Source organism: Zootermopsis nevadensis, unplaced genomic scaffold (genome assembly GCF_977971745.1).
Source record: "Zootermopsis nevadensis isolate Lab colony 2312 unplaced genomic scaffold, Znev_1.0 Znev_ptg000020l, whole genome shotgun sequence".
NCBI classification, from domain to species: Eukaryota; Metazoa; Arthropoda; class Insecta; order Blattodea; family Termopsidae; genus Zootermopsis; species Zootermopsis nevadensis.
The window spans coordinates 12,419,984-12,446,807 of NW_028259152.1; the positions used below are offsets into that span (position 1 = coordinate 12,419,984).

The 26,824-nt window shown below is 36.6% G+C and overlaps 2 protein-coding genes across 12 annotated transcripts in view; one reads left to right on the forward strand and one right to left on the reverse strand.

The window, feature by feature from the left end:
• Positions 1-25,078, forward strand: part of LOC147873310 (uncharacterized) — a 42,707-nt gene extending 17,629 nt beyond the window's left edge. For 2 of the 7 annotated variants that reach the window (XR_015535922.1, XR_015535921.1), the window contains exon 4: positions 5,449-5,812. The gene's annotated coding sequence lies outside the window, so the exon portion shown is untranslated. The other 5 variants (XR_015535923.1, XM_087351786.1, XR_015535926.1 and 2 more) reach the window with 4 other exon arrangements.
• The window catches only part of LOC110840185 (uncharacterized), a 227,208-nt gene that overhangs the window by 84,344 nt on the left and 116,040 nt on the right, over positions 1-26,824 (reverse strand). For all 5 annotated transcript variants that reach the window (XM_087351778.1, XM_087351780.1, XM_087351779.1 and 2 more), the window contains exons 2-6: positions 19,018-19,195; positions 16,652-16,783; positions 10,121-10,223; positions 6,353-6,499; positions 2,352-2,428 (exon numbers count right to left, since the gene is read on the reverse strand). In XM_087351778.1, coding sequence (XP_087207904.1) covers positions 2,352-2,428; positions 6,353-6,499; positions 10,121-10,223; positions 16,652-16,783; positions 19,018-19,195 — 637 coding nt within the window. The remainder of the gene's footprint in view (positions 1-2,351; positions 2,429-6,352; positions 6,500-10,120; positions 10,224-16,651; positions 16,784-19,017; positions 19,196-26,824) is intronic.

The following is a 26,824-nucleotide window of genomic DNA, read 5'->3' on the forward strand; positions in this document are numbered from 1 at the left end:
CTACTGCAACACCTGGCCAAGCATGGCCCATCTGTATTGTGTGTAAGCAGCGACACAGTCAATAAAAGTTAAGGTAATGGTAAAGTTCTCCCTGATGCTTAATTAAAAACCATGCAATAAAAACATAAGGAAAAGTAGAAGTATATCTTCATATGTTCTTATCCTTGGCACTAGATGTTGGTGAGCAGTTCGCTTAACACACCAGGCACTTTACCTCCATGAAAAGAGTCCACAGTCCCCACTGGAGATAAGGCTGAGTGGGCACTAGAGCTGGTACAGATATTATGGCAAGTGGAGAAACATATGGTCTTGCCAGGAATGAAATCAAATACTATCCCTAGTACATTCATTATAGGGTCTTTCCATGTCAAGTCAGTATATGGATGTGACATCACTGTGACAGAATTTAATTGCACTTGTCAATCTTAATGTGTGACACCTTATGAAGTAGTGCACAAACCTGATATCAGCATTTCACAGATAATTAAAATTTTTAGGAAGAATACACAAAAAAGTCACAATGCTGTTTTCAAAATGGAAACATTGATTAGATTCACACCATTTTACACTAAAAACATAGACCTACAAAAGTAATTATAGGAGCCTGGTCAGCTCAGTCAATATAGTAACTGACTACAAACTGAGCGATTAGGGTTCAATCCCTGACAGAGAATTTTTCATCTAGCCTTGCATCCAGATTGGCTCTCTAGCCCACCTAGCCTCCTGTCCATTGTGTATCGAGTTCCTTTCCCAGGGATAAAGTGCAGCCAGGATGTTTGGAATTAGATAGAAGATAATATCCAGTATGTTTTAGTTTCCTGTAAACTTTGGTTATTATGGATGTTCCATATCTGTACACCAGAACATCAAGAACAGGAAGTGAGTTTCCTATTTCTGTTCCTATAGTGAACTATATGATAGATCTGAGGCTGTTTCTCTGTGCCATTCACATATCTGAGCCACATGGCAGGTCTGTGGGGCATTGAATTCAGGGCTATTTGTTCAAAATATTTAATAAAGATGTTCCTGATAATTGGAGAAAGAGAACTTCCCATTGCCATTCTGCTCTTGTGTTGATAGGGTCATCTTCCATCTAGAAATACCATGTAGTTCTTACTCAAAACTCTAACAACTCCATATCCTATGTAAGACTTGAGGTTCTCACAGCGGTGAGTATGAAGATATCCGTCTTCTGGGTTATTGCGCTGTGTAGTCTGGTCGATGTTAACCAACGTTTCAGAGGTCATACTGCCTCCGTCATCGCCCTGATGACGGAGGCAGTATGACCTCTGAAACGTTGGTTAACATCGACCAGACTACACAGCGCAATAACCCAGAAGACGGATATCTCCATATCCTAAGTTTGCAGGGATGACCAGTTAGGAAGAAAATCATGAAGACTAAGTTTATTTCCATTGACTTGTAATGCTTTATTTACGGGGATACTGGTAAACTGGCTAACTACATCAAAACTAACTACAATATCTGTTCTTTGCACCTTAAATTTATTCAGTATTTTAGTAAAATATTTTGGATTCCTGACAAAGAATGCTGTGTGATCAGCCAGAGTATTCAAAATCTTGTGGCGGAAGCTGTCTAGTGCATATCAAGGGGAGTCAATGGAGCTCACTATTGGTCTCAGTAAATGGGTTATTAAAATGGAAATTTTTTGCAAGACAAATCTTATTTAATCTTAGTTATCTGAAGAATGCCTGTAGCTGCAACTTCATATTAAGACTCTTCAGATTCCTCCTTTAGGTGGTAATGTGTACAGAGTTTCATTCTTGCATCTGTTAAGATATGTGACATAAATCTCAATTTATGGCTAGCTTAAAAAAACCATGAAATTATTTGGTAAGTTTTGACATGAGATATGCCATCAAATTGGCTCCCAAGAGCAATAAGGTAAATGTGCCATAAAGGTAACCTTATTGACCTACAATCTGAGAGAAATCCATGTAAATATAGCTTCTAGAGTCATTGTTGTCTCAACCTTGGAAAAAATTACATACTTGCTGTTTCTGTACAACACACTGTTATAAGGAAATTAGTATAACTTCAAAGATAATTTACAGAACACTCTAAAAATGCACACACTAATTTTATTTAAATTTGTTGAATTGATATAGAATGACCTTATACTGACTGAAGTATCCTTTCTCCTTCCCTTAATGTTTCTGAATGCTACATGTCTTATATCTTTCTTAATTTAGTCATCCTGTTCAGAATGTAGTAATGTTAAAACATATACATATAAAATGAATCATTAACTTTGTTTTTGTTTGGGGAGAGGCATTTGAGTAATGTGCCCAAGAAGCAGAAGAAGCATAGCAATTTGATTGTAGACAGACCTGTATTGTTGCTGTTGCTGAGATCCAAATGAAATTACACCAATCTTCTCTCCACTTGCAACCCTGCCAGAAGGAACCTGCAAACATACCATACCACATTCATTATCTTGTTCAACTACACATCATTTGTTCATTTCATTTTAACATTTGTGAGTAACATATGACATTTCACATCCACCAGATAATTGCAAAAATACTGAGCAAATAATTAATTAAAGGTGATGATTAATTGATTATTCATAACAGCTCTTCTTATTTTCTAATTGTAATTTCACTCATCAGACCAAAACACAAAATGTACCTATCTGCGATTTGTGACATGTAGCCTTGTACATGACATTCAAACACATATTTTTTGTATAAGAATAAAATATTATGCTGGCCATACTCAAACAGAAAAAAAGTTTACAACCTTTATAAATTCATACACTTACTTCATTTTGCACTGCTGGATGACATGTTTCAAAATTATTGGTTTATCTTCTTTATTACACAAACTACACTCTGTGGTGCAGGAAATTCTTTGAAAAGTCAATCATATACTTGGCTTGTCAAAGAAAAGCCCACTTTCTTTATGATACCAAAAGGTTCATCACAAAAACTCACTATTGGACTCTATCTTGAGCAAACTGCATCCAGTTTGCTCCATCGATTCCTATCTCCCTAAAGTCCATCTCAATGTTTTCCTATTACATATACCTAGGTCTTCCCAGCAGTCTCCTCCCTTCTGGTCTCCCAACCAATAACTTGTAAACACCCTTTCCCTCTCCACAAACTATATTATTACAGCAATCAATGTAGTTAATTATATGATTTTATTAAACTTACTTAGTAAAATTATTGAAGTATTAAAATATGAGAAAATATTACCTGCATTTATCTTATATATTCTTGGATTGTAGTCATATGTTGCATGTACTCCAATGTACATATTTTAAAGTATAAACAGCAAAAGTTTCATCACACTTAACAGTTCTTTATACTTCATTATGAAATGAGTGTGTTTCTAGAGCAACATAAAATTGTAAGCAGATTTTACACAAAACACAATATGGTTAAAATTATCTATTTATGTAATCAAATTATCTTAAAAATATTCTTATCATACAGATTAAAATAAGTGTAAAATATAGATACATAAAATGAGATAACATTATATTCCTTCCTTTACAGTTTTTGATTTTTATATCATGCATGCTGCTTAGGGTAGTTATAGAAAGGGGTAGGGCTGCGTCAAGTGAATAAGTTATGGTATTGTCATTCCTTTGCTTAGAGTATCAATCAGCTGCAATTTTATATGCTCTTATGGTGATCAACACACGCAGGACAACAGATATACATTATTGTGGATGACACTGGGGGCCATGAGAGACTAGACATCTTGTGGATACATTCTAGAATAAAAACTCTGCATATGTAGGCTGTTTATCATATATCAAATTCATATAATATTTACATTTGTTTCAAACATCAAAAATAGGTTTATGGAAATCTGTTTGTTAGTTGTTTAACTGGAGATCTTGTTTTTCAGTCTTCTGTATGTGGTACTTCTCTAGACTATTATATATTGCCTTTTCAGCAGTTTTTATTATTGTCTTCATGACATCAGTATTGCCACAGATGTGACCTGTACGGAGGTTGTGCTGTGAGAATCCAGTATTACTTCTATACTACGTATATCTTTTTTTTAAGTATATCTAGTGAAAAAAGTTCTTCCTCTCTGTCCTATGTGTTTTACAGAGCGTCTGACATTGTAGTTGATCAATTTCAATACTGTAGTATATGATGGGTTTGGGTTGTGTGTTTAATATTACTTGTTCTGAATACTATGTTTACAATGGAATATTTCAGAAGTTTTATTATCTTAACCTTTGTATGGGAATACAGGAGTATGAGTATACTGTACTTCATTGTTCCATGAAGGGAGGTATTTGTTCGGAGGTTGTAGGTAGACTGTTCACCTATAACCTACCGGTCAACAAAAGACACAAAACATTCTGACAAATCCACCAAGTTCCCAAGCAAAATATTCTTCTTGAACAAACTATCCAAAATCTACCCTCAACAGAGCAGTGAAGAGCAGCATATCTATGTTGTAATACACAACACAACTATGACATAGAATTACAATCCAATAATATACAAGACCAGGGTGACCAGATGTCCCATTTTTGAGGGAATTTCCCAATAAGGATAAAACAGGATGCCAAATAGTCCCATTTTTCAACAGTGCTGTTTCGTTTATAATTGATACAGATTTTGGAGCTTAGATGCTTACATTAAAAATCACTTTCCTAACAAACAAATTGCATGTATTGTGGTCGACTTTACTTTGATTTATGAAATTAAATCTGAGCAATAACAGAGTGTTTTGTTTGTCAACTGTCAAAGAACGCCTGCAACTAGATGTAATTACATTATTCAATTTGAATGTATCAGAGTTGAGTAACAAATAAGGTTAAAAAGTGAGATCATTTCAGCAGAAGCATCAAAATTAAAGTGTCAACACAAAAACTGCATAAATAAAGCGAAATATGATCTAAACTTGTGTTTTACACCATATTATATTATTATGGTATATGGTATCTTTGTTCAAATTATGATTTGAATTCCATATTTTGGATATTACGGACAATGCTATTCACGAATCAGGTTACTGACATCTTTCACTTTTTGGGAGTAAACTTGCACTTGTACTTGATACAAAATTTGTATTTTAGTATGTGATGTGCTATTGGGTGGTTCAGTTGTGATGTGTGAGAACAAGAATGTTTAAATGCATATGTATTGTTAGGAGTCCCTATTTTTAGTTTTTAAAATCTGGTCTACAAGACCACACTCTGAGAATATTTTACTCATACTTTGTGTGTAATCAAAACATGTAACTGACTATAGAAATATTAAATGTAGTTCATGTAACAATGCAGGGCAGAGTATGAATAAATAATTTAGAAACAAGTTATCCAGCAATGTGAAAGGAAATGAGTTGTAAACTTGTAAAGATACAACTTCCTCTTGTGTGGAGGTATTTTTTTCTTAGTGTTCTGTCTGACGACAGGTCCATATATTATGAACAGAATCCTTCCATCCTCTTCAGGTTGTCAGGGCCCAGCTCATACATATATACGTTCTTGGCAGATGATCAGAAGTGGTTTGCCATTGCCTTCTTCTGTGTGTGAATGGAGTAATTGTTGGGATGCCACGGAGAAACCGGGGAAGCCCCGGAGGAAAACTCCGTGTTGCCTAGACCACGGCCTTGCCCATCACAAATTATAAATCTGAGCACCACCGGGAATTGAACCCGGGATCCCAGGATTACAAGGCTAGTGTTCTGATTCTCAAATATTAAATTCTTGCATGTTCTTTCTACGATGTGAATAAAATTACTGATAATGAAGAGGTTGTGTCTCTATCTGAATGTATCATCCCCAAAACTACTGAATAAAAAAGATGAAATTTTCTATTGGGTGTCTTTACTACACGTTATTGAGCAAATTTAATTTTAGTTTGAATGGGCCCTATGAAATCCTATTTCGTGACGTATATGTACACATTATTTTCATTATGATTGCATTAATATTACAAAACCTACAACGATTATTTAATGCCTACTTACTTCCCACCCACTCTGTATAATTTGTACACAGCTCAAATCATAGTAATGGAATTTCGCCACAAAACATTGTACAAAATTGTATAGATCTCATGAAGATTTTCATCTTTTATTTGAAACATTGTTCAGTAGGTGAAAATTTAATTCACTTCAAGGAAAACTAGTGTACTATCTGTTTTACAACAATATATTTATATGTGCAATAGATGAAAGCAAAGACATGTCACAAATAACATATCTCCACCCATCTTAACAACTGGCCAAGATGCAACACTGATAAGGATGCTTCATAAATTACTGCTGATTTTGAGATTTTCCTCTTACGCATTTCTGACATCCACCATGTTTTTGAGTATGATTCTGTCAGTACTGTTTTCTCTGTACTTACCGGAATTGCGTTGGTGACCTGGTGCCGGAGTCCATCCCTGTCTCGTGCAACTTGCCCAACAGTTGATGGCTGACCTCTGTACACTCTCTGTTGCCGGTCACTCTCCACTTCCTCAGCAGGACCCAAGTCATCAGCATATAACTGGTGCTGTAATAAAAGATTGATTTTATTCAAGAAATGAATATTCTACAAGAATATCACTTACACACTCATAACAGAGACCTCCATACATTAGTTTATTTTCTGTGGCTTTACAACCCCCGTGGACCTTGACCTCTTCCCATGTGGGAGGCTACTTCATCTATTTAGACATTTTGTAGGACTCCTTGGACAAGTGATCAGCTCATCGCAAGGCCTCTATCTGTACACAGGACAGCACAACACAGAAACACGTGGATAAACATCCACTGTTTCATTTTTGCAATGAATTAATGTCTTAAAATGTTTTGTTATTACATACATATTTAATAGAAGTATAGTAAAAATATTTAAAAATTTTCAGTTTCTTATGTTTCAAAAGTGTATTTATTGCAACCAAGTGATGCTGCTACAAGGATGCATCTTTGCAACTAGTTTGTCCAACCAGTGAATAAATGTACACTTGACTCATAATTATTGTTTTTACTGACAAAGCATGGTTTCATTTAAATGTACATGTAAACATAACTGAGACTGGTCCTCAGAAAACCCTAGAATGAAGTGCCACTTCATAATCCAAAAGTTGGTGTTTGGTGAGGAATCGGTGTAAAGTAAATAATTGACACTACTTGTTATTACACAGAGTGGCTCACAAAATGTTTACCCATTTGTTTTTAATTTCAAAATTATGAGGTATGAAAACAAATTTCAAACTCTGGAGGCAAATGCAGTCGTTCTTGAGAAATGCTGTAGTTGGAAGCAGAACACTCTATGACCAGCGATACAGCTGCAGCATTCTGTAAGATAGCAGACAACGGTAGGATGACTGCCGAACAGAAAGCAAAAGTTATGTTGTTTTTGCGGAAACGAAGAGTGTTACTGTAACACAGAGACGTTTTCGTTCGCATTTCGGCACCAGGTGGGTTCCTGCTAAACAACCGATACACAGACTCAAGACGCAGTTAGAGTGGCGATGCAGCGAAGCCCGAGTAAATCTACGAGAACAGCATCAGCGGAACTACGGATTTCACAGCGTTCAGTTCAGCGAAATCTGCTCTCAGATCTGCACATTTCCATGCTAGATTACTGTGATACATTAGCTTGCTGACCGTGACAAAGAACAGAGACTGCATTTTGCCACTTGGGAAACACGAAGAGGGTATTCTCCACAACATTTGGTTCTCCGGTGAGGCTCATTTTCATTTGGATGGATCTGTTAACAAGCAAAATGTTCGATTCTGGGCTAAGGAACATCTTCACGAGTGAGACAATTATGGCGACAAAATTACTGTGTGGGTTGCCATATCAAGCCACGGAATAATCGGGCCATTCTTTTTCGATTACACGTTGAACCTTGATCATTACCTGGCCAAGTTGCGTAACAAATTTCTGCCGTAACTTATTGCAACAGGATGCCGATCAAAACCCAGTGGATTATGTAAGATGGAGCCAGGCCACACGACTAATGTGATATAAAAATCAGCATACAAACAAACTGTTTACACTACAAATGACACTAGTGCCAAACTCGTTTCGACCTCAAGAGGTCATCATCAGGGTAATTAATTCATATGATCTCGAAATATGATGGTGAGTTCTTTACAAAACCATATTATTTTGAGATTATATGAATTAATTACCCTTTTGCCACTGATGATGACCTCTTGAGGTCGAAACGCTTTTGACATTAGTGTCATTTATAGTGTAAACAGTTTGTATGCTTATTTTTATATTCTAATAAACCACACGGTATGCAAAGTTTTAAGGCTAATGTTATCCTTGATTTTCTGTATGAAAGCTTTGATCCCAGAGTGATTTATTATTGTTTTCCTGGGTGCCATGATTTTTGACAGGTTTGCCACCCTACAGCCATGTGATTTCTTTCGGTGTTACTTCATGAAGGACAAATTGTACTCAAGGAAACCTGATTCATTCATGGAACTCAGAGCCATGATCATCCACCTGTGTTACACACTTTCAGAATACTTTTGCCGTAAGGTGATCAAAAACGTACAAGTTCATCTAGAAGAGGTGATGAGGCAGAATGGGGGTCATATTGAACATGTTCTGCGCTAAAAACAACTTTCCATGCTTGTGTACTTTAGTGTGTGATATGCAACACTTTTTTAAGAAATATAGATTTTGTGCAGGGTAAACATTTCACGCACCAGTCTGTAGATATACTTAACTTAGAAAGGCATATAAATTTGTTTTTGAACAGGTTCTTCCCAGGGTTAACAGAGGAAGAAGGACTGTACAGTTAATTTTCACAGGATCTGGCAATGATGCACACAGCTGATAACTCCAGGGCTGCAATAAGGGATATACTGATGACAGAGTTATTACTGATGTCTTACGACTAACTCATTCCCCAGACCTCATGCTTAGTAACCATTCTGTGGATTAGCTTGAAAGACAAAGCATGCAAAAGAAATATCCACATGTTGCATGTAGTTGAAGAAAATATTCAAGAAGTAATATCTATATCTAGGATTTTCCCAGCAGAGCTGCGGCATGTAGACCAGAGCATGTTCCCACACTGTAATGCATGTTTGAAAGCTCATATGGAACAATTTCAACACCTCTTCTGAAGTTATTTTATTTTCTTGTACCACGTTTGGAATGGCCCAGTCTGTATAAAGAGAGCCAGAGCTGCTCAGGACATGGTAATATGCTAGATAGTAGAACCCAGTACCATCTAATGTATTATATCTTGAACCTCTGAAAAAATATGTTGGCTTCTGAGTTCACTCATCACAGTAAATATGTTAATTAGAGAAAGTAGGTTAGAAAATCACCAAAATTTTTTGGATGTTCTGCATGACTTCCTACACAAAACAGCATAAGTTAGAGTATATAAATATGTTGAAAATATTGATTTATTTACTGTTTATTTAATGACACTTTCAGTATGTAGACTATATAGTGTTGGATGTTGATAGATATGTGGAAGTATGAGGTATATCAAATTAAATGGCATGCTATTCTAAATAATATTTCTCATTCACATAATTTTTTCAGTATTTTTAAGAAAATGAAATTAGAGATTTGCTTTCAAAGATTCTGTTGTATGTAAATAAATGAAGTATATAGTTTTCCTAGGAAAGCTTCAAGGCGATTTCACTGTACAGTGTGTTTCCACTTATCTGACAAATTATTTTCCTTGGACCCAGTGAAAGGCAAACAGTGGCAGAATGTCCACAGAAATTACCCACAGATGGCAGTGTCATAAGTGACACAGGCTTTCTAATGTATCATGTAAAACAATGTTTTCATAAGAGCTATATTAACACTATCATGTTTCCTTTTGCCTAAGAAGGGCTAAAACCATTTAAACTGCTTCAAAATCACTGCCAAGTTTCTTTTATTTCAAATTGACTGCTACTGATTTGAACATGTGTGTTATCAAAGGTGGATATGTGAGGGGGGGGGGATATGGTAAAATAATGGTTTAAATGATAGACCAGTCATGTCAGCAGAGCAATGAAAAGCAGGAATGGGACAACCTATACTTGAAATGTTATAAGTCACACACCATAATTAAAGAATAAACAAAAAAATTCTGTCTTTCAGTACATATAAATCTGATCATCATCTACATCTGCAGTTGTATTAAGAAGACCTCCTCACCTTTGCAATCTCTTCTTGCTGCTGGCGTTGTTGTTGTTGTTCTCGTCGTTGTTGCTGTTGTTGTTCTTGTTGCTGTTGCTGTCCTCTGGAGACTGGCAAAGTCCTATAAACAAAGGAACAGATTTGTCATAATATATCGCTACTAAATGTAAGGCAGACATGCTACAATTCTCCTTGAATTTAATTTGATGGTTTTTGTAAATCTAGTTTTAAGTGAGAAGACTGTCTAGTTTCAACATGATTCATGAAACTGGGTACCTAAAAACTGTCCTGTTTTGTTTCTTTCTTCATATGAAGTGCACAAAATGAATGCATATAGAGCTTATCTTTCCATCTGCATTTTTCCACTCATGAACCACTAGACAGAGTTTTATTGTGAACACTATGGCATTGAAGGCCTCCCAAAATTTGTACTTTTTAAGTTGCATGGCAGATGCATAATCTTGTGACTTGAGAGTGACACTATCAACAAGTTTTACTGGGTCCTGTTATGATATATGGTGACAGATCTTCAAAAAATACAAAACAGTTTGTTTAGGTAACCCTTCTGTAGAATACAAAACAACATGATTGCTACATGAAATCTGTATTTATCTTTTTGTTGCAGTTTTAAACATGGGAAAAGTGTGAATTTTTAAAATTATGCCCAACAAATTTAACATAAAAAAATCCATACTTCACAAATGAGTTCTTCCCAGGAAGAAAGTAAGTAGGCCCATTATAAACACACAGTCAAGTCCTTCTGTTTGAAACTAAACTCTCCTCTCAACATTTAATTTATGGTAAGCAAATGAGAAAGTAGAGCAGAGCAACACATTATCATTTAAAATTTATGTTGCTGTTCTTTGTAATGGCAGTTATAACAGAAATTAAGTAAAGTCAATGGCAATGTTGTCCAGGCTCTTCCTTCCCTCCTGTTTACAAGATGTTAACATCGTCATTAAAAAAATATGGAATGTCTGTAAGCATTCAGAACACCAAGAAGGCCTGTGGAAACTTTAATGTACTCAAGTACCAATTACACCTCTCAGATATTGTTTATTATGATGATATAATTTATTTAGAAAAGAAATGGTACCTTTTCACAGAAGTTTGCAAATATTTTATATGTGATGTCTATTTATGAACTTTGCTGATGCAGCATTCAGATTTGCAGAGGAAATACTCTAGTTTGCTGTCATAATATTTATTTATTATTACTGTAATTGGCAGTAACTGTTAAAGGGTCATAATGGAATGGGCACACACTTAACATTGTGTTAGAATTGTGTTCCTGACTCACTAACTACCGATTAATTTTTTGTTTGCTGATTTTCATGTAACAGAACCTGATGGCAAACAAAGACTGACAGTACACAAGAATCTGAGGCATGTGAATCCTTACAGCCGATCTTTGCAAGATCCATAGTAACTTTCCCTCTCATTCTTGATATCCCAAATGGCAGGTTTCCATGAGATAACAAAATTCTGTATGCATTTCTTGTATGTTATGTCTGAATGATGTGTTCGTTTACTTCAACAACCTAACAATGCAAGCTAATCTCTACAAATCACAAAATTCCTTATTCTCTAATACTGTCTATTAGAAAATGACATAACCTTTACATTCACATATTTATCTTCTTCCCAAATACTTGTAGTTCAGTGCATGAAAATTAAAAAGGCACATGGTCCATGAACTTATTTGGAAACAGCACATACCATGTTTATATCTGGCCTGTTAATATCAGTCATTGTCTCAGAAGGTTACATGTGCCATTTTCATAACTGCAGTTGTATTCTAGTAGTAGAATCCTCAACAACTAATATAAGCTAGAAACCACAAAATCTGCTGCTCCCACAAATACCTGTGCAAGACATGTTTTGATTAATTAACCTACAAACAATAACATTTTTTATATTTTTCATGAAAGGCAAGCTAAAAGAGGACCCAAAGTAATACATAACTTATTATTGGATTACATCACTATTTGAAACTATCGACAACTGCAATTTTTTTCTAGTACCTGCCCGGGCCAAAACAGAAACCATACTGCTGTCAAATTTCTTGCAATTTTAGCTACTAATAGAAGATTTAACAAAATCTTAACAATATTCCACTCTCAGAGGGCCCTGTGACTGGGACATTGGACTTATTAAAAACGTTTTGTGCAGAACAAATAGAGTATATATGCCACAAGAGTATCATTGATGAATTGAGCAGAAAAGGGAAATTTTCAGTAACCATGTGCAACAACAATTTCAGCACACAGTATAAACAGCTGCGGCCAAAATAAAAACAAATCAATTAACTAACTAGTTGGCTTAGGGAACCCGAAGGTTCATCACCAAATTAACCAAGGCCCTCCATCAGACCCTGTCCTGGGCCAACAAAATCCAATCGCCTTCGACTTCTATCGCCCACAGATCCAGCTTGATATTATCCTCCCATCTACGTCTAGGTCTCCCCAGCGGTCTTCTCCCCTGAAGTTTCCCAACCAGTACCCGGTGCACACATCTTGTCCCATCCATGCGTGCTACATGCCCAGCCCATCTCATTCTTCTCGACTTAATCACCCTGACAATATTGGGGGAGATGTACAAATTTTTAAGCTGATCATTATGCAGTTTTCTCCATGTCCCATCGTCTTCTCTCCTAGGCCCAAATATCCTCCTCAATACCCTATTCTTAAACAACTGTAATCTATGCTCCTCCCTGAGAGTGAGAGACCATGTTTCGCACCCACACAAAACAACAGGAAAGATTATTGTTCTGTATATTTTAATCTTTAGGTTCTTAGAAATCAAATGGGTAGACAAAATATTTTGAACTGAGAAGTAGCAAGCATTTCCAGAATTTAGTCTCCTCCTAATTTTGTCATGAATATAATTTTGATTTGTTATTGCTGTTCCCAGATATTTGAATGTTTTCACACTTTCAAAATATTTATTAACCACCCTAATATGATTTTACCCACCTGTCTTCTGACAGGATACTAACATGTACTTAGTTCTTTCTAAATGTACTTCTACTAGGTTCCAGTAAAACTTTTATGTTCCTCTTTACTGTATTTATATCATCACCCAATAAGTTAACATTATCACCATTTGCCAATAGCTGATGTGTCCCATTAAATTGCAAACCCTCCTGCCTAACTTGGACTTTCATGATGGCGTATTCTAGCGCAAAGTTAAAGAGAAATGGAGACAAAGCATCTCCTTGTTTCAGATCGTTCCATGATGGAAAATGAGTCAGATAAATATTTACCTATACAAATTTTTCTACCAGTTTCATTTAAGCACTCTAGCTTCTTTGTGGATGGCATTGGTGAATTCTGTGATGAAACTTCGGGTTCTGTAAGTGATTTAGTTAGTTAGTTTCTTTCTTTGGTATACCAAATTCAATGAGAAAATTGTATAACACTTAACTCTTAACAAAATTATAGGCTTTTTTAAATCTATAAACAATTGATGTACCGTCCCACTGTACTCCCATTTTTTCTCTAGTATCTGATGAATGCAGATCTTATCAATTGCTGATCTGTTATGTCTGAATCCACACTGATAATCCCCAATAATTTCATTCACATATGAAGTTAATCTTTCCAGAAGAATGTTTGATAGAATTTTGAATGAGGATAACAGTAGAGAAATTCCTTGATAATTACCACACTCAGTCTTGTCCCCCTTCTTATGAATAGGAATAATTATGGATTCCTTCCTTATTCCAAATTAACTGAATAAGCCTATGGATTTTCATATGCAACCTTTTGCCACCTGCTTTAATTAATTCTGTTGGAATTTTGTCAATACCTGGAGATTTATAACTTTTCAACTTTCCAATGACTAGTTCAACTTCATCTAAACTAGGTTCTGGCACAAACAGTTAAGCTGTGTGTATTTTTAACATCATCATCAAAAAATTTTACTAACATAAAATGTTACAGGTAGTTTTTGGATGGGGAGTGTTGACTAAACACAGGTTCTTGTGTAAGCTAATAAATTCAGGAATAGAGGTTGTTCCAAAGGAAGAACTCCATGTCAATTCAGTCCTACAGTACAGTTTTTCCTAGGGCCCAGAAAATAAATATTTCCATTTCAGTGAATACATCTCTCAGGGACAAGGGGATGTCATCACAACAGATTTCAATGATGGTTTCATTACAAAAAACTTCATGCTTCTTTCTGTCCCAAATAAAACAGCAATCCTTCCAAATAGATAAACCTTTTGTAATGGCATGTGCCCAACAGATGTCAAAAAGATGGACAATATTAATCATATCATGAAGTATACTGTTCACAATCACCAAGATTTTAGGTCATCTATTTTAGAATGGGAGGCAACCAGCAAAGAGGATCAGTATTAATAAAATATTGGGATAAACACAAAAATTTTGTGTAAAATGTAAATTTAAAAATTAACAGTAATTTTGGTAAATAATATAAAATATTATTAAATAATCATGGTCTATTCTTCCATCTAAATGACTATGTCACTAGAAAGTCAGAGTTACTGAATTTTTTCATCTCTGAAACACTGTAAATCATTTTTGTGATATAGGCCATTTTCATTCCCACGCATTCAATTTTATATATGTCCTTCCTTCAGAGTCAGACACCACAAGTTATATCTTCATAAAATCATTTTTTAATATATATTCTGGGAATGGACAGAATGATAACAGTTCTGAGTTTTTCATTCCAACTTTATTCTTGTTCACTCATATCACACCAAACATCAAGCCAAGTGGTTAGCACTCTAGGTTCACATTCACCAGGTCCTGGTTTTGAATTTCAGCCCAAAGACCAGCTATTCGAGTTTTACATTGTTTTACTCTGTCCCTGTAGAGCAAACACTGGGATAGTACTTTAAATTATGCCACAACCGCGTTCTTCCATAAACCTTCAAATTTATGATTTATTAATAATTCTGTTACTTCATGCTATGGAGTCTGATCTACTGCCAGCATTGTTAAATAAATTTAATAACTCATATGATTTTTATATTATATAATGTGATAACTGCAAAGTATATGCATACATAAAGATTAGGCATAATTTGATTTTATTAAATGACACTTTTAACTACATAACTAACTCACTCCATTAAACAAATGTCATTCTTGCAAAGGTGATTGTCACTCAAGAAATTCCCTATCTTTTATAGTAGTATTCCTCAGCTAGGGTCCAGACCTTTGGGGTCAGCAAATTATACCTAAGGGTTTTGCAAACTAAGTAGATTATTTCCTTTCTTTTGATACTGCCTTGCTGTAACTTTCAAGCCTTTCTTCGTCACATTTTTTCTTCCTTTTCTAAAAACCCCATTTGTCTGTATTCTACTTAAAGAGCTGGGGTAGCTCAGTCAGTTTAGTAACTGACCATGGAATGGACAACCAGGGTTTAATCCCTGACAGGGGTAAAGGATTTTTCATCTATTCTGTGCATCCAGACTGGCTCTAGGACCCTCCAAGCCACCTGTCCAATGGGTACCAGGGTCCTTTCCCAGGGGTAAAGCATGCCTGGGGCATGATGCTGATCACTCATCCCAATCTAGTGCCTATGTTAAGAATGAGTAGGAGCTATACCACCTCTCCCCACAAGCACCTAGTGTGGTGTGTATCGGGACAGCTTTACTTTTGTGTGTTCTATTTAATTAAACTGCATGAAATAATTTTGGGATGGGATCTGCAATGCCATAAAGGTTGAGAGGGGACTGGGCCATGGCACTAGAAAAGCTGTGAAACTTTGTTTTATAGAACCTAAATGTTCATATATAACAGGCCATGCCATAACACAAGTAGTTGGCCAGAAGCCTCAATGTTCACCTGAGTTGGCTCCCAGGACAATTCATGTGGGATTTGTGGTTGATAGAGTGGCACTGGGAGAGGTTCTTCTCTGAGTTACACATTTTATCCCTGTCAATATAATTTCACTAATGCTACATAACCTCTTATATATCATCTGAGAGATGGATAACTGGCCCATTAGCCATTGCAGTCCCATAGAGCCCCACTTAATGGTACCTGCACCGTGTCGTGGTGGTGGGGTTTGAGTACCTCAGTGACCCCAAGAGCGATGCTGGCGGTAGCATAGCTACTGGTAGGGCCTCCCTAGCCAGATTGGTTGAGGGGGGAGAGGTCAGACTAAGACAGGTACCCTGGTCCTCCAGGTTGGGGGTTGGTCGCAAGGCTAACAACCTTGCACCGTAAAAAGAAAGATGTTTTGAAACCTCAATCAAAGCCTCAGACAGGCGGACCTAACAGAAGACAGGATAGGACCGAATGGAAGAGGAGAATTGAGGAGGCCATGGACCAAATACAGACCGGAGTGCCATAGAAGAAGAAGTCCCATAGAGAAAAAGATTCACCCCATCATACTGATAAAAATGTTTTTAAAAATATTCATGTGAGACTGCTATTAGTCCTTATCTTTAACGAGATAAATCTAATCCGCATCCTCAACTCCATTTTAGTTTTAATTAAATATAAATATAATTAGACAAAGGAAAAACATCCCTAACTAAGACAACATAGCACCAAGGCAAATTCTTACCTCGATGATGACCCTGTGGGAGTGGTGTGTCTGGTCCTGGGATCAGTTACCCTAACTGTGCTGATTGTTGCACTTTCTCCCTCAGCTCCACATCCAACATTGCGTGGCCAGTCACATGTCTGAAGCTCATGGCTGCAAAAAGAAAATTATAATATATAAAATTTTGGTTACATGACCAACCTTCTAAATATAAAGTACTTCATTCTCCAACTCTTTATTTCATTCTGTATGCCTGGTGGATGCTAGGACACCATACAAGCTTAATAAAAACCCTTCTAAAAATATGACACTATAGTTGTAAATAACAGAAAATGTGTGCTTTTAAATTATAGAATTTGAATGTAATTATAAGTAATTCAGTGGATTTCTTTCTTTTTTGTACTTTCAAGTGTCAGTTGTGTTGGTTGAGGTTAGTGCCCTGTTATTTTAAATGTTGTATATGAAGTTTGTTACAGATGCACAAAGAAGATTAATCAACATACTTGTAGTTACAAGCATCAATTATAAAGATTTGTGATAAAACGTCCTTTATTTCAGTACACGTTTTACCAGATAAATGTCAAAGAACAGACACTTTAGCTGCCTCAGTTATTATTATAACACTCAGTTGCATAAAACATGGCATGTGGGGCTTTGCTTACCCATTTGAATAGGTGTCATCAATAGAACACAGTATGAAAATTGCTGCTGATTCATCTAATATAGTAATAGTAAGTGTGGAAACTGGAGTATACAATACAATTTTTTTTTATGCATTGTGGAATTTCAGATTGTGGACTACTTTGTTATGTCACAGTTCACCTTGCAGATGGTTACCAGTGTTTTGTAGGAATGTACTGCCTGCATATTCACTATAGATGGAAGGTAGCATGTCCCTCTGAAATGTTGATAACTGCCTACAAGGCATAAACTGTCATAATTCAGAAGACCATATACTGGAGATTTTTTTTGTGTGATTTTGCCTGCCTTACTGGTCTTCATGTGTAATAAAGAGATAACAACTTCAATACAAATCAAATTGCACTGCAGTTGCACTATGTTCCCTTGTACGTCACTGCATGTAAAAATATTTATGATAAATGTAGTGTGAGGTATGTATTTTATGTACTGTGCTGAACCACATTTTAAAAATGGATGAGATTTATTTTGAGCTTCATATAAAGCAGGGGTTACATTGGACTGATTAAAACCATTTTGTGAATGATAGGACAGAATGGAAAAAAAAACTCGTCGAACAAGCTAAGACCCACATAGGGTTATAACGCTACAAGAAAAGGAAGAAGATTAAAACCATTACATATTTAGTTCAAATTCCCAGTATTGCAAATTAATTGAAGTACATCAAGTGTTTTCAGAGTTAAAAGACGTCAATGGACATAATATCACCCATGTACGAGGTGCGATCGGAAAGTTTCAAGACTGTGTCAATAGCGGGCGAACCGGATGTAGTACGAGCTTCTGCCTTTAGGGAGTGCGGCCTACATTCATAGTGAATCAGTGTGCCAGCCGGCATCATCGAATTAGCATTTGTTTCTTAGTTACGGGCGTTTTGGTAGTGCATTACACCGACCCTCCTGCGATTTCGGAATGGCGTGTGCATCAAATTTTGCCAAAGACTCGCCAAAACGGCTACGGAAACCTATGAAATGCTAAAGCAAGCATTTGGGGAGTCCGCAAATGGGCCGTGCACAAACTTTTGTGTGGCATTCACGTTTTAAAAATGGCCGAACCTCTGTCGATGATGACGAGCGTTCTGGACGACCATCTTCGAGCACAACGCCCGAAAATGTTACGAAGATTCGGCAGGCTATTCACGAAGATCGACGTCGTACCATCAACGACTTGTGCGACATTGTTGGGATAGGCTATGGGACCTGTCAGCTGATTCTAAAGGAAGAACTCTACATGCTACGCATCATGACAACGCGCCAGCGCACACCGCCCTCAAAGTTCGGCAGTTTTTGGCCTCAAACACCATGGCCGTCATCCCGCACCCTCCTTATTCGCCGGATTTAGCTCCGTGTGACTTATTCCTCTTCCCAAAGATGAAAATTCAGCTTAAGGGAAGGAGATTTGAGACGATAGAAGAGATTCAGGCAGAATCGCAGATGGTGCTTGACAGGCTGACAAAGAAAGATTTCCAGGGATGCTTCCAGGCTTGGCAGCGGCGCTGGGATCGTTGTGTTCACTCCCAGGGGAACTACTTCGAGGGTGATGGATGAATTTAATACCTGAGATAAGTGTACGGGTTTTTATAGGCGCAGTCTAGAAACTTTCCGATCGCACCTCGTACATTGACATATTGCTCAAAGAACACCTAATAACTCATCTATTCAGTAGATAGAAAATTATAGATAAAACCTCACCTGTACATAAGTCCCCCAGTACAAGATTCGAGCAGTGGACCACCAAACACACAGACATAATACTGCGTGCAGTCACTAGGGTGTGGGTAATAGCCAAATTCTTCCGGGCAGTCAAAGTCCACAGCTGGATGGCCACTTACACTAACACGGGCTCTTTTCTGCTGGCCCTCACATGGTTCTGCAACAGAAATAAATGTTAATGATGATGTTGACAACAGCAAACTATTAATAATATAAGCCCTACAATAATAAGATTAACAATAATTAAACAGTAACTGCAACATTCATAATTAATTTAAATTACTTGTGTGCTTGACAACAGCAAACAAAGACAATTCCTGGCAAACACGGAGAATAAAACAACAATAAAACAAATGAAAATAATTTCGTAAAATGAAATTTTGATTGTTCTCACATCAAGTTACACTTTTTGCTCAAAATATCTTAAAAGAAACATACACACTTTGCAGCAATAGACACGGATCATGTTGAAGATGAAAAGTATTTAATCTTTCTTTTTAGGGACCTGAATACCAGCACTCGCCATAAAGGAATGGTAATTTAGTTTGTCTTTGAAAATAACGATAAGAAACACAACTTATAAAGAAAACTTGATATATGCTTCAGTAACAATTATTATTAAACCAGCAAAACAAAGAAAAATTAAAGGAATAAAGATTCCTGGAACATTAGTATGCAGTGGTTATATGAGGGTCAACATGGGTTTAGACCAGGGTACTCATGCGAAAGTCAAGTAGTCACGGTTTGTCAAGATGTTGCTGATTCATTGGACGAGGGAATCAGGACTGATGCGGTTATAATAGATTTCTCAAAGGCATTCGATTTAGTCCCACACGATAGGCTGATTACAAAAATTGCTGCAACCGGTGTGGACTTGAGGGTAGTGTTATGGGTAAAGGAATTTCTCTTAGGACGTTCGCAAAGAGTAAGAGTGGAAGGACAGCTATCTCATGAAGTCAGGGTAACGTCAGGAGTGCCGCAAGGGAGCGTATTAGGTCCCTTGCTATTCCTAGCTTATGTTAATGATATTTGGAAAAACATTGATTCAAATATACGGCTTTTCGCTGATGATTGTATAGTATACAGGAAAATAATGGATAGTAGTGACATTGATAAGTTACAGACAGATATGAATAGATTATGGGAATGGGCGGTAGAAAATGAAATGAAGATAAATCCAGGTAAAAGTAAAGCAGTCAGCTTCAATAGAGCTAGGGTGAAGGATAAGCTGAGTTACTTTTTTGGGGATCAATTAATTCCAGAGGCAAATAGCTTTAAGTACTTAGGAATACTTATTCGCAGTGATCTGAGCTGGGCAGATCATGTGAATTATACACTAATTAAAGCATGGAAGGCTCTCCATTTCGTAATGCGTATACTAAAAAAGGGAAATAACAATACGAAACGTTTAGCTTATACGTCGCTAGTGAGACCGATACTTGAATATGGAGCTGTATGTTGGGACCCTTACAGGGAAGGACAGGTAAGAGCCCTAAATCGGGTGCAGAAGAGAGCGGCTAAATTTGCAAATTTCACGAACGAATCTGGTTGGGAAACATTGGCACAGCGTAGATTGATAGCCCGAATGTGCGCCCTTTTCAAAGCATACACGGGGGGCCGGGCTTGGAAAATGATAGAGGATAGATTATTAAAGCCATGCTACCTGGGCAGGGACGATCATACTCGGAAAATTAGGACTAGGAAACAAAGAACGGATGTAGGCAAATATTCCTTTGTAAATAGGACCATAAGAAGCTGGAACCAATTACCTCCAGGCGTGCTAGAGTCTTTCCCCTGTAAATTAGGCACCTTTAGAAAAAGGGTCGGAAAAGTAGTTACAAGCTAAGGGTTATTAAGTTGGGAATAAATGGTGATAAGTGAAGTGAAGTGTCTTAGTCTCCAAGTGATGAAGGGCTGTAGTTCTTTGGGATAAAATTTTCATGTACTGAGAGCGGACTTTATATTCTACTCTTAAGTATTGTGATTAATTAGTGGATGTGTGTTTTTTATTGTGTGTCAGATGTTTTATTTTGAGTGTGGTATGTTGTATTGTTGTGTGAGTGCATCAGTTCATGACGTTTGTAATGCATTACAGTTATTGTCTTATGTCTAGGTGGTATTAAGTTCTTTTTTTTAAGTTAAGTACTTGAGGTTGGATGGTTTTGTAATTTATGAGTTGGTTGATTTTGAGTGGGATGTGTTGTTTTTGTTGTGTCCTTTTTTATTGTTTTGTTCTGTCTCTGTGTTGATGTATCTCATTGTTTGTTGTGTCTTATTGTTTTTGTTGTGTCCTTTGTTTATTGTTTTGTTGTGTCTCATTGTGTTGATGTATCTCATTGTTTGTGTGTCATATTGTTTTTGTTGTGTCTTTTTTTTTTATTGTTTTGTTCTGTCTCTGTGTTGATGTATCTCATTGTTTATTGTGTCTTATTGTTTTTGTTGTGTCCTTTTGTTTATTGTTTTGTTCTGTCTCATTGTGTTGATGTATCGCATTGTTTGTGTGCCATATTGTTTTTGTTGTGTCCTTTTTTATTGTTTTGTTCTGTCTCTGTGTTGATGTATCTCATTGTTTATTGTGTCTTATTGTTTTTGTTGTGTCCTTTTGTTTATTGTTTTGTTCTGTCTCATTGTGTTGATGTATCTCATTGTTCTGTTCTGTCTCATTGTCTTGTATGTTATTGTAGGACACTGCCACCGGGTATAAACCCATTTGCAGTCAATAATAAATAATAATAATAATAATAATAAAAAGATAAGTAACTGGAGAATAGATCTGCATTTAAAAACTATAGAAACCACTTCATTCTTTTTAAAAACTCATAACTGGTAGTGTCCCAGAAGTGGTCAAATACAAACTTACCAGCATAATAAAGGAAGATCGTAAGCAAATGCCTGACTGTTTGACCACGGTAATAACAGATCTACTTCCTTAATCAGACAATACTAAGGAACCAAAAACTTATCAACCTATTACCTGTTTATCAACTATGTATGAAACGTTTACAGGAATAATTGCTAGAAAAATCTCTGTGCATTTGAAAGAACATAACCAAAAAAGTATGTCATTCAGGAATCAGCTGTTGATATCAAAAGCGATATTGAAGTACTGTAAAAGAAGAAGAAAGAATCTAAACATAACATGGGTTGTTATCAAAAGGCATTTGATAGAAAAGTCAATAGAGCTGATAGGAGTAAACAGTAAAATTGTTAAACTCTGCAGTTATCTATAGAGAAATGAAGATCAAAACTACAGCTGAAAACAAACCAGAAATTGACACAATCAAGACCCATGAATAGAGAAATATTTCAGGGCGACTCATTGTTGTCACTCCTTTTCTGCATAGTGATTATTCCCTTAACTCATGAATTAAAATAGATCTAAACGCGGATGTCAATTATATGAAACTGTAATGAAGATAAACCATTTGCTTTACATGGATGACCGGAAGCTGATAGACAAAAATGAGAAACCAAAATTGTAAAGCCGTTTAGCAAACACATGAGAATGAAATTTAGTTTAGAAAAATGTGCCAAAGTCTATTCAAAAATAGCACAGTTTATAGAAAACGGCACAAAGATAAAACAATGGAAAATGAAATTAACGAATTGAAACAAGTTAAAGCATATAAATATTTGGATGTAGAAGAGAGCCATAATATAGAACATAAAAAGAGTAAGAAAATTATAGATTCAATACAATAATATATACCATATACCTTTCATCCGTCGCGAGTGTCTTCATTAATGGGGTTTAAGCAGCTTCTTTTCTAAAATCGCTCACTAAAAAGACTACACCAATTCCTCATTTTAGAAAAGTAATGCTTTCCTTGAAAATTCGTTAAACAAAATTCAATTTCCCTTAAATATAACAGTAAAAATTGTAAGACGCATCCTTGATTTAGTAACAGGTTTTCCGAAAAAATGGCGATATATCGATTCTCAGATTTCATCACATATAAGATGCAAACCGATTTCAGAAATTCTGAAATGTGAAAAAATGTTTCTAAAATAGAAGAAATGCTGCAAAAGCTTACATACACGTGTGTCTATAAGTGATTGTAATTGCGGCAATTTGTTTCTGTTCTCAACTGAGAACCTCTGCATGAATAAGTGTGGTGGAGTGGAGGTATTGCTCCCTTCATTCCCAACCTCGGCAACGGATGGAAGTGCGCGAACAGCCTCCCTTCAGGACAGCTTTAGCCCTGGATACAGAGTTTATGGTAATCAACGGACAGGAGGCTGGGTAAGCCGCAGAGCCGGTCTGGATGCGGTGGCGATAAGAAAAATCTCTGGGCCTGCCTTCACAATCGACCCCCGACATTCCAGCTAGAAGCTGGTATCGATAAGCCTACTGACTGATCTACTCCGGTCCCATAAATAAACCAAAAAGTAAAGTAATGTAAATTTCCAGCGCACTTATCTAACGCAGATGGCAAGACTGATATTATACTAGATCATTTAAAAGATCCCACTTCATGGAACCCAAAAGTTCATTACCATGTTCACAAAAGCGTGCCACTTGAGCCTATCCATGGCCAAGGAAAGGGTCAAAGAACGAGAGTTAGGAAATCAAGACAGATTCGATAATATTAAAAGTGGAAAATGCTGATAGAATAATATACCATAAACAGCACGGTACAAAGGTGGCAGTGGATACGCTAGGGAAGGAGAGCTTTTGGTATGCACTCTGGCGGTAGCGAAAAGTGTTACAACAATTCTTAACTGAGGGTTCTTTAAAAAATATTCACCATCTTATTGTAACAGTGGCAAGTCCTGGTCTAGAAGTCAGGTCGTGCGGAAATCTATTATTATTAGACCCTCCCTACAAATGCACCACAGTGCTGAGGCGTCTTAATAATCCAACTCAGTTACTTAAGCAAACAGTTAGCAGATTTAAGAAATCCTTTCAAGGTGAAGCAAAGCAAATGAAAATAGTTCAGAACATAAGAGGAAAATGGGAAGAAGGAAGGAAGCATTGTCAGTTTGCACGTATCTTCGATGAAAAATTGTGGATACAGGACGGTCGTACCGATGGCTGAAGTTCGGAGACATTAAGGGACAAACAGAAAGTACAATTACAGCTGCCCAGGATCAGGCAGTGAGCACAACTACTTTAAGGGAAACAATTTTAAATAAGAAATTGAAAGCTTCTGTCGACCACGTACGAATACGAAGAAATTACTGACCATCTAACAACGGGGTGTCCCGTTCTGACAAAGAATAGATACACAATAAGACATGATAAAGTGTTCACATATCTAAACTACTTAACATGCAAATCATTAGGCGCTAAAACAACTGAAAACTGCTACTAACACACATGTAAGTAAGCCTGTATGTGCACATGGAGACGCTACGTAAACAAGAAACAATGAGAGTTCTGGAAAATAGAATGACATAGTAATTAAAAATAAGGAAGATATAATTTTCTTACTGGCAGACGTAGCAATACCATCGGACAGGATTGTAATGTCGGAAAAGAGATTAATATACAAAAATTAAATATATAAATTCAGCGAATTTGGAACATTACATTTTTAACAAAGCGGTAAAGATTGGAGCCACAGAGATTTCAATTAAAGAACTAAAGAAATGCTTGGAAACAATGATAGGGAAGCATGGAATAGATTCTATGAAAACAGCCATATTAGGAACATCACACTTTACAAGGAATACATCTGATAACTGTGAGTGTCAGGACTGTTCTGTTATTTCCTTTCACTATTTTTACCTTCCGTAATTAAAGCCTTAGTCTTAGGTTTCACTGCTGAATTTGCAAGACTCAAATTCCTTTTCAGGGCTGGCCTTAAGGAAGCAAATTCAGGGTGCAACACCTCTTCTTCCACAGCGTCAATAACTCGTATGTTCAGTGATGGCTTTTGATGTGCAGAATAGCACAACTCCACATAAAACTTCATCCGAATCCGTCCACTGGTTCGCGAGGTGAATCGATTGGTCAGAGGGACAGACGGACACGTGCAACAATTAAATTATAATACTGCCTAACCTTAAGACATTTGAACTGTATAAATACTGTTTTTAAAGAAAATTTTAAAAGTACGTAAGCATAAAGTCAATTTCATCAACTGGCAGTTTAGTTTTTGAACATTCCCATAATTTTATGCTCACTACTTCGGTACGCGTTACATACTTTTGGAAACATTGTTTTAGAGCATGGCATTTAACATTTTCAGAGTGACTGGACAGATTTATTTAAATCACCACCTATTCGATTATTAGTGGTAAACACTTGTCTTTGGGATATCCCAACATAAAATAGGTTTAAATCTGGTGACAACGGTGGCTTGTCGTGGCTACAAAGTACCTGATAGTTACAACTGAATTTTAAGAACCGCAGTAACACGTTTGGCTTTACTCCACTTTTACGTGAACATATTCCACCTTGACGACCTTGCTGAGAATTGGAACAGACTGATACAGGTTTGTCCAAAACTGACGATATGACTGTTCATGTATGTTGGTTCATGCCCAAGTAAACTTTGTGCGTTTAAAGAAGGAGTGAGGGTAGAACATGAGAAAAGCACTGGCGAGTATCCAAACACAGGACTTTTTTTCCACATCATATGCAAGCACAAGCTGCAATGAAAGATAAGTTGTTGTTTTTTAATTTGTAAACCTCCAACGCATTTCGACTTTAATAGGCATCATGGCGCAAGGGGTGACAATGTCCCTCTTTTCTGCCTCGTTGACGTCACCGCACTCAGATCTGCATCTTCATAATTCACCCTTCTTCAGAAGTTAAACGTCCTGATTTTTATGGAACCCGAAAATTCATTACCGAGTTCACAAGAGATCTGTCCCTTATTGTTATTCGACTAAAATGGTGTGTGAATTTCTCGTCACAGGCATGTTCCGATCACGAGGATGCAGGTTAAGAACCTGCGCTTTTGGCAACGGTAAACACAGTTTTGGCAGCCCTGTTTCTGGCAGCAGGGCTGAGCTAAATCCCGTTACGGGCGTGTTCTGCCTGTGTCTGTCCTTGACTAGTCATCTGATGCTATTGCTCTGGTAACAGGCCAACCATGTCTCCGACCTTGCCTTATTATTTTTTTTATCTTGTTGCAAGTTATAATCCTGTTTTGCATACAGCCCAGCACTAACGCTCGTAATTTGAAGCAGAATTTTCATTTCACAGTACTGTGTTAATACAGCTGTAAGAAACAAGAAGTCATAAAATCTGATTTAATTAAAGACTTCATTACAAACAACATGAGGCTTCTTTCTGTTCCAAATAAAATGCCCAATCTATCGAACAGAAAAGCCTCCCGTAAAATAAATATCAAAAATGAGCAATTTTAAACACGAAGATTATATCTCCCATGCTGGAAGTCCGATAATTATAATTATTGGACTTCCAGCTTGGGAGGTAACCAACAACGAGGATCAGTACGAATAAAATGTTGGGATAAACACAAAAATAGTAGTGTGAAATAAAGTTGAAAACTTATTTGCAATAATCGTAATAAATAGTATAAAATATTCTAATGGTATATCAGTCACGAAATATTTAACTCCATTTTTTAAGTCTCTGTGACATTATAAACAGTTGTTTATACTTTGCCAGAAATTTGGTTTTTGCGACATAAACATTATTCGTTGCCCTTTTTCATTGAAAAACATATTTGTCGATAAGTTCTATTATGAATATAACGAAAGAAAGAACAAAACGTAGCAGAGTTTTTAAATTTTTGAAACAGTTTACTTTAAATCACCTCGTATCAAAGTAATTTCCAAACGGCCGTAATCAAACTACTTTGCCATTTTA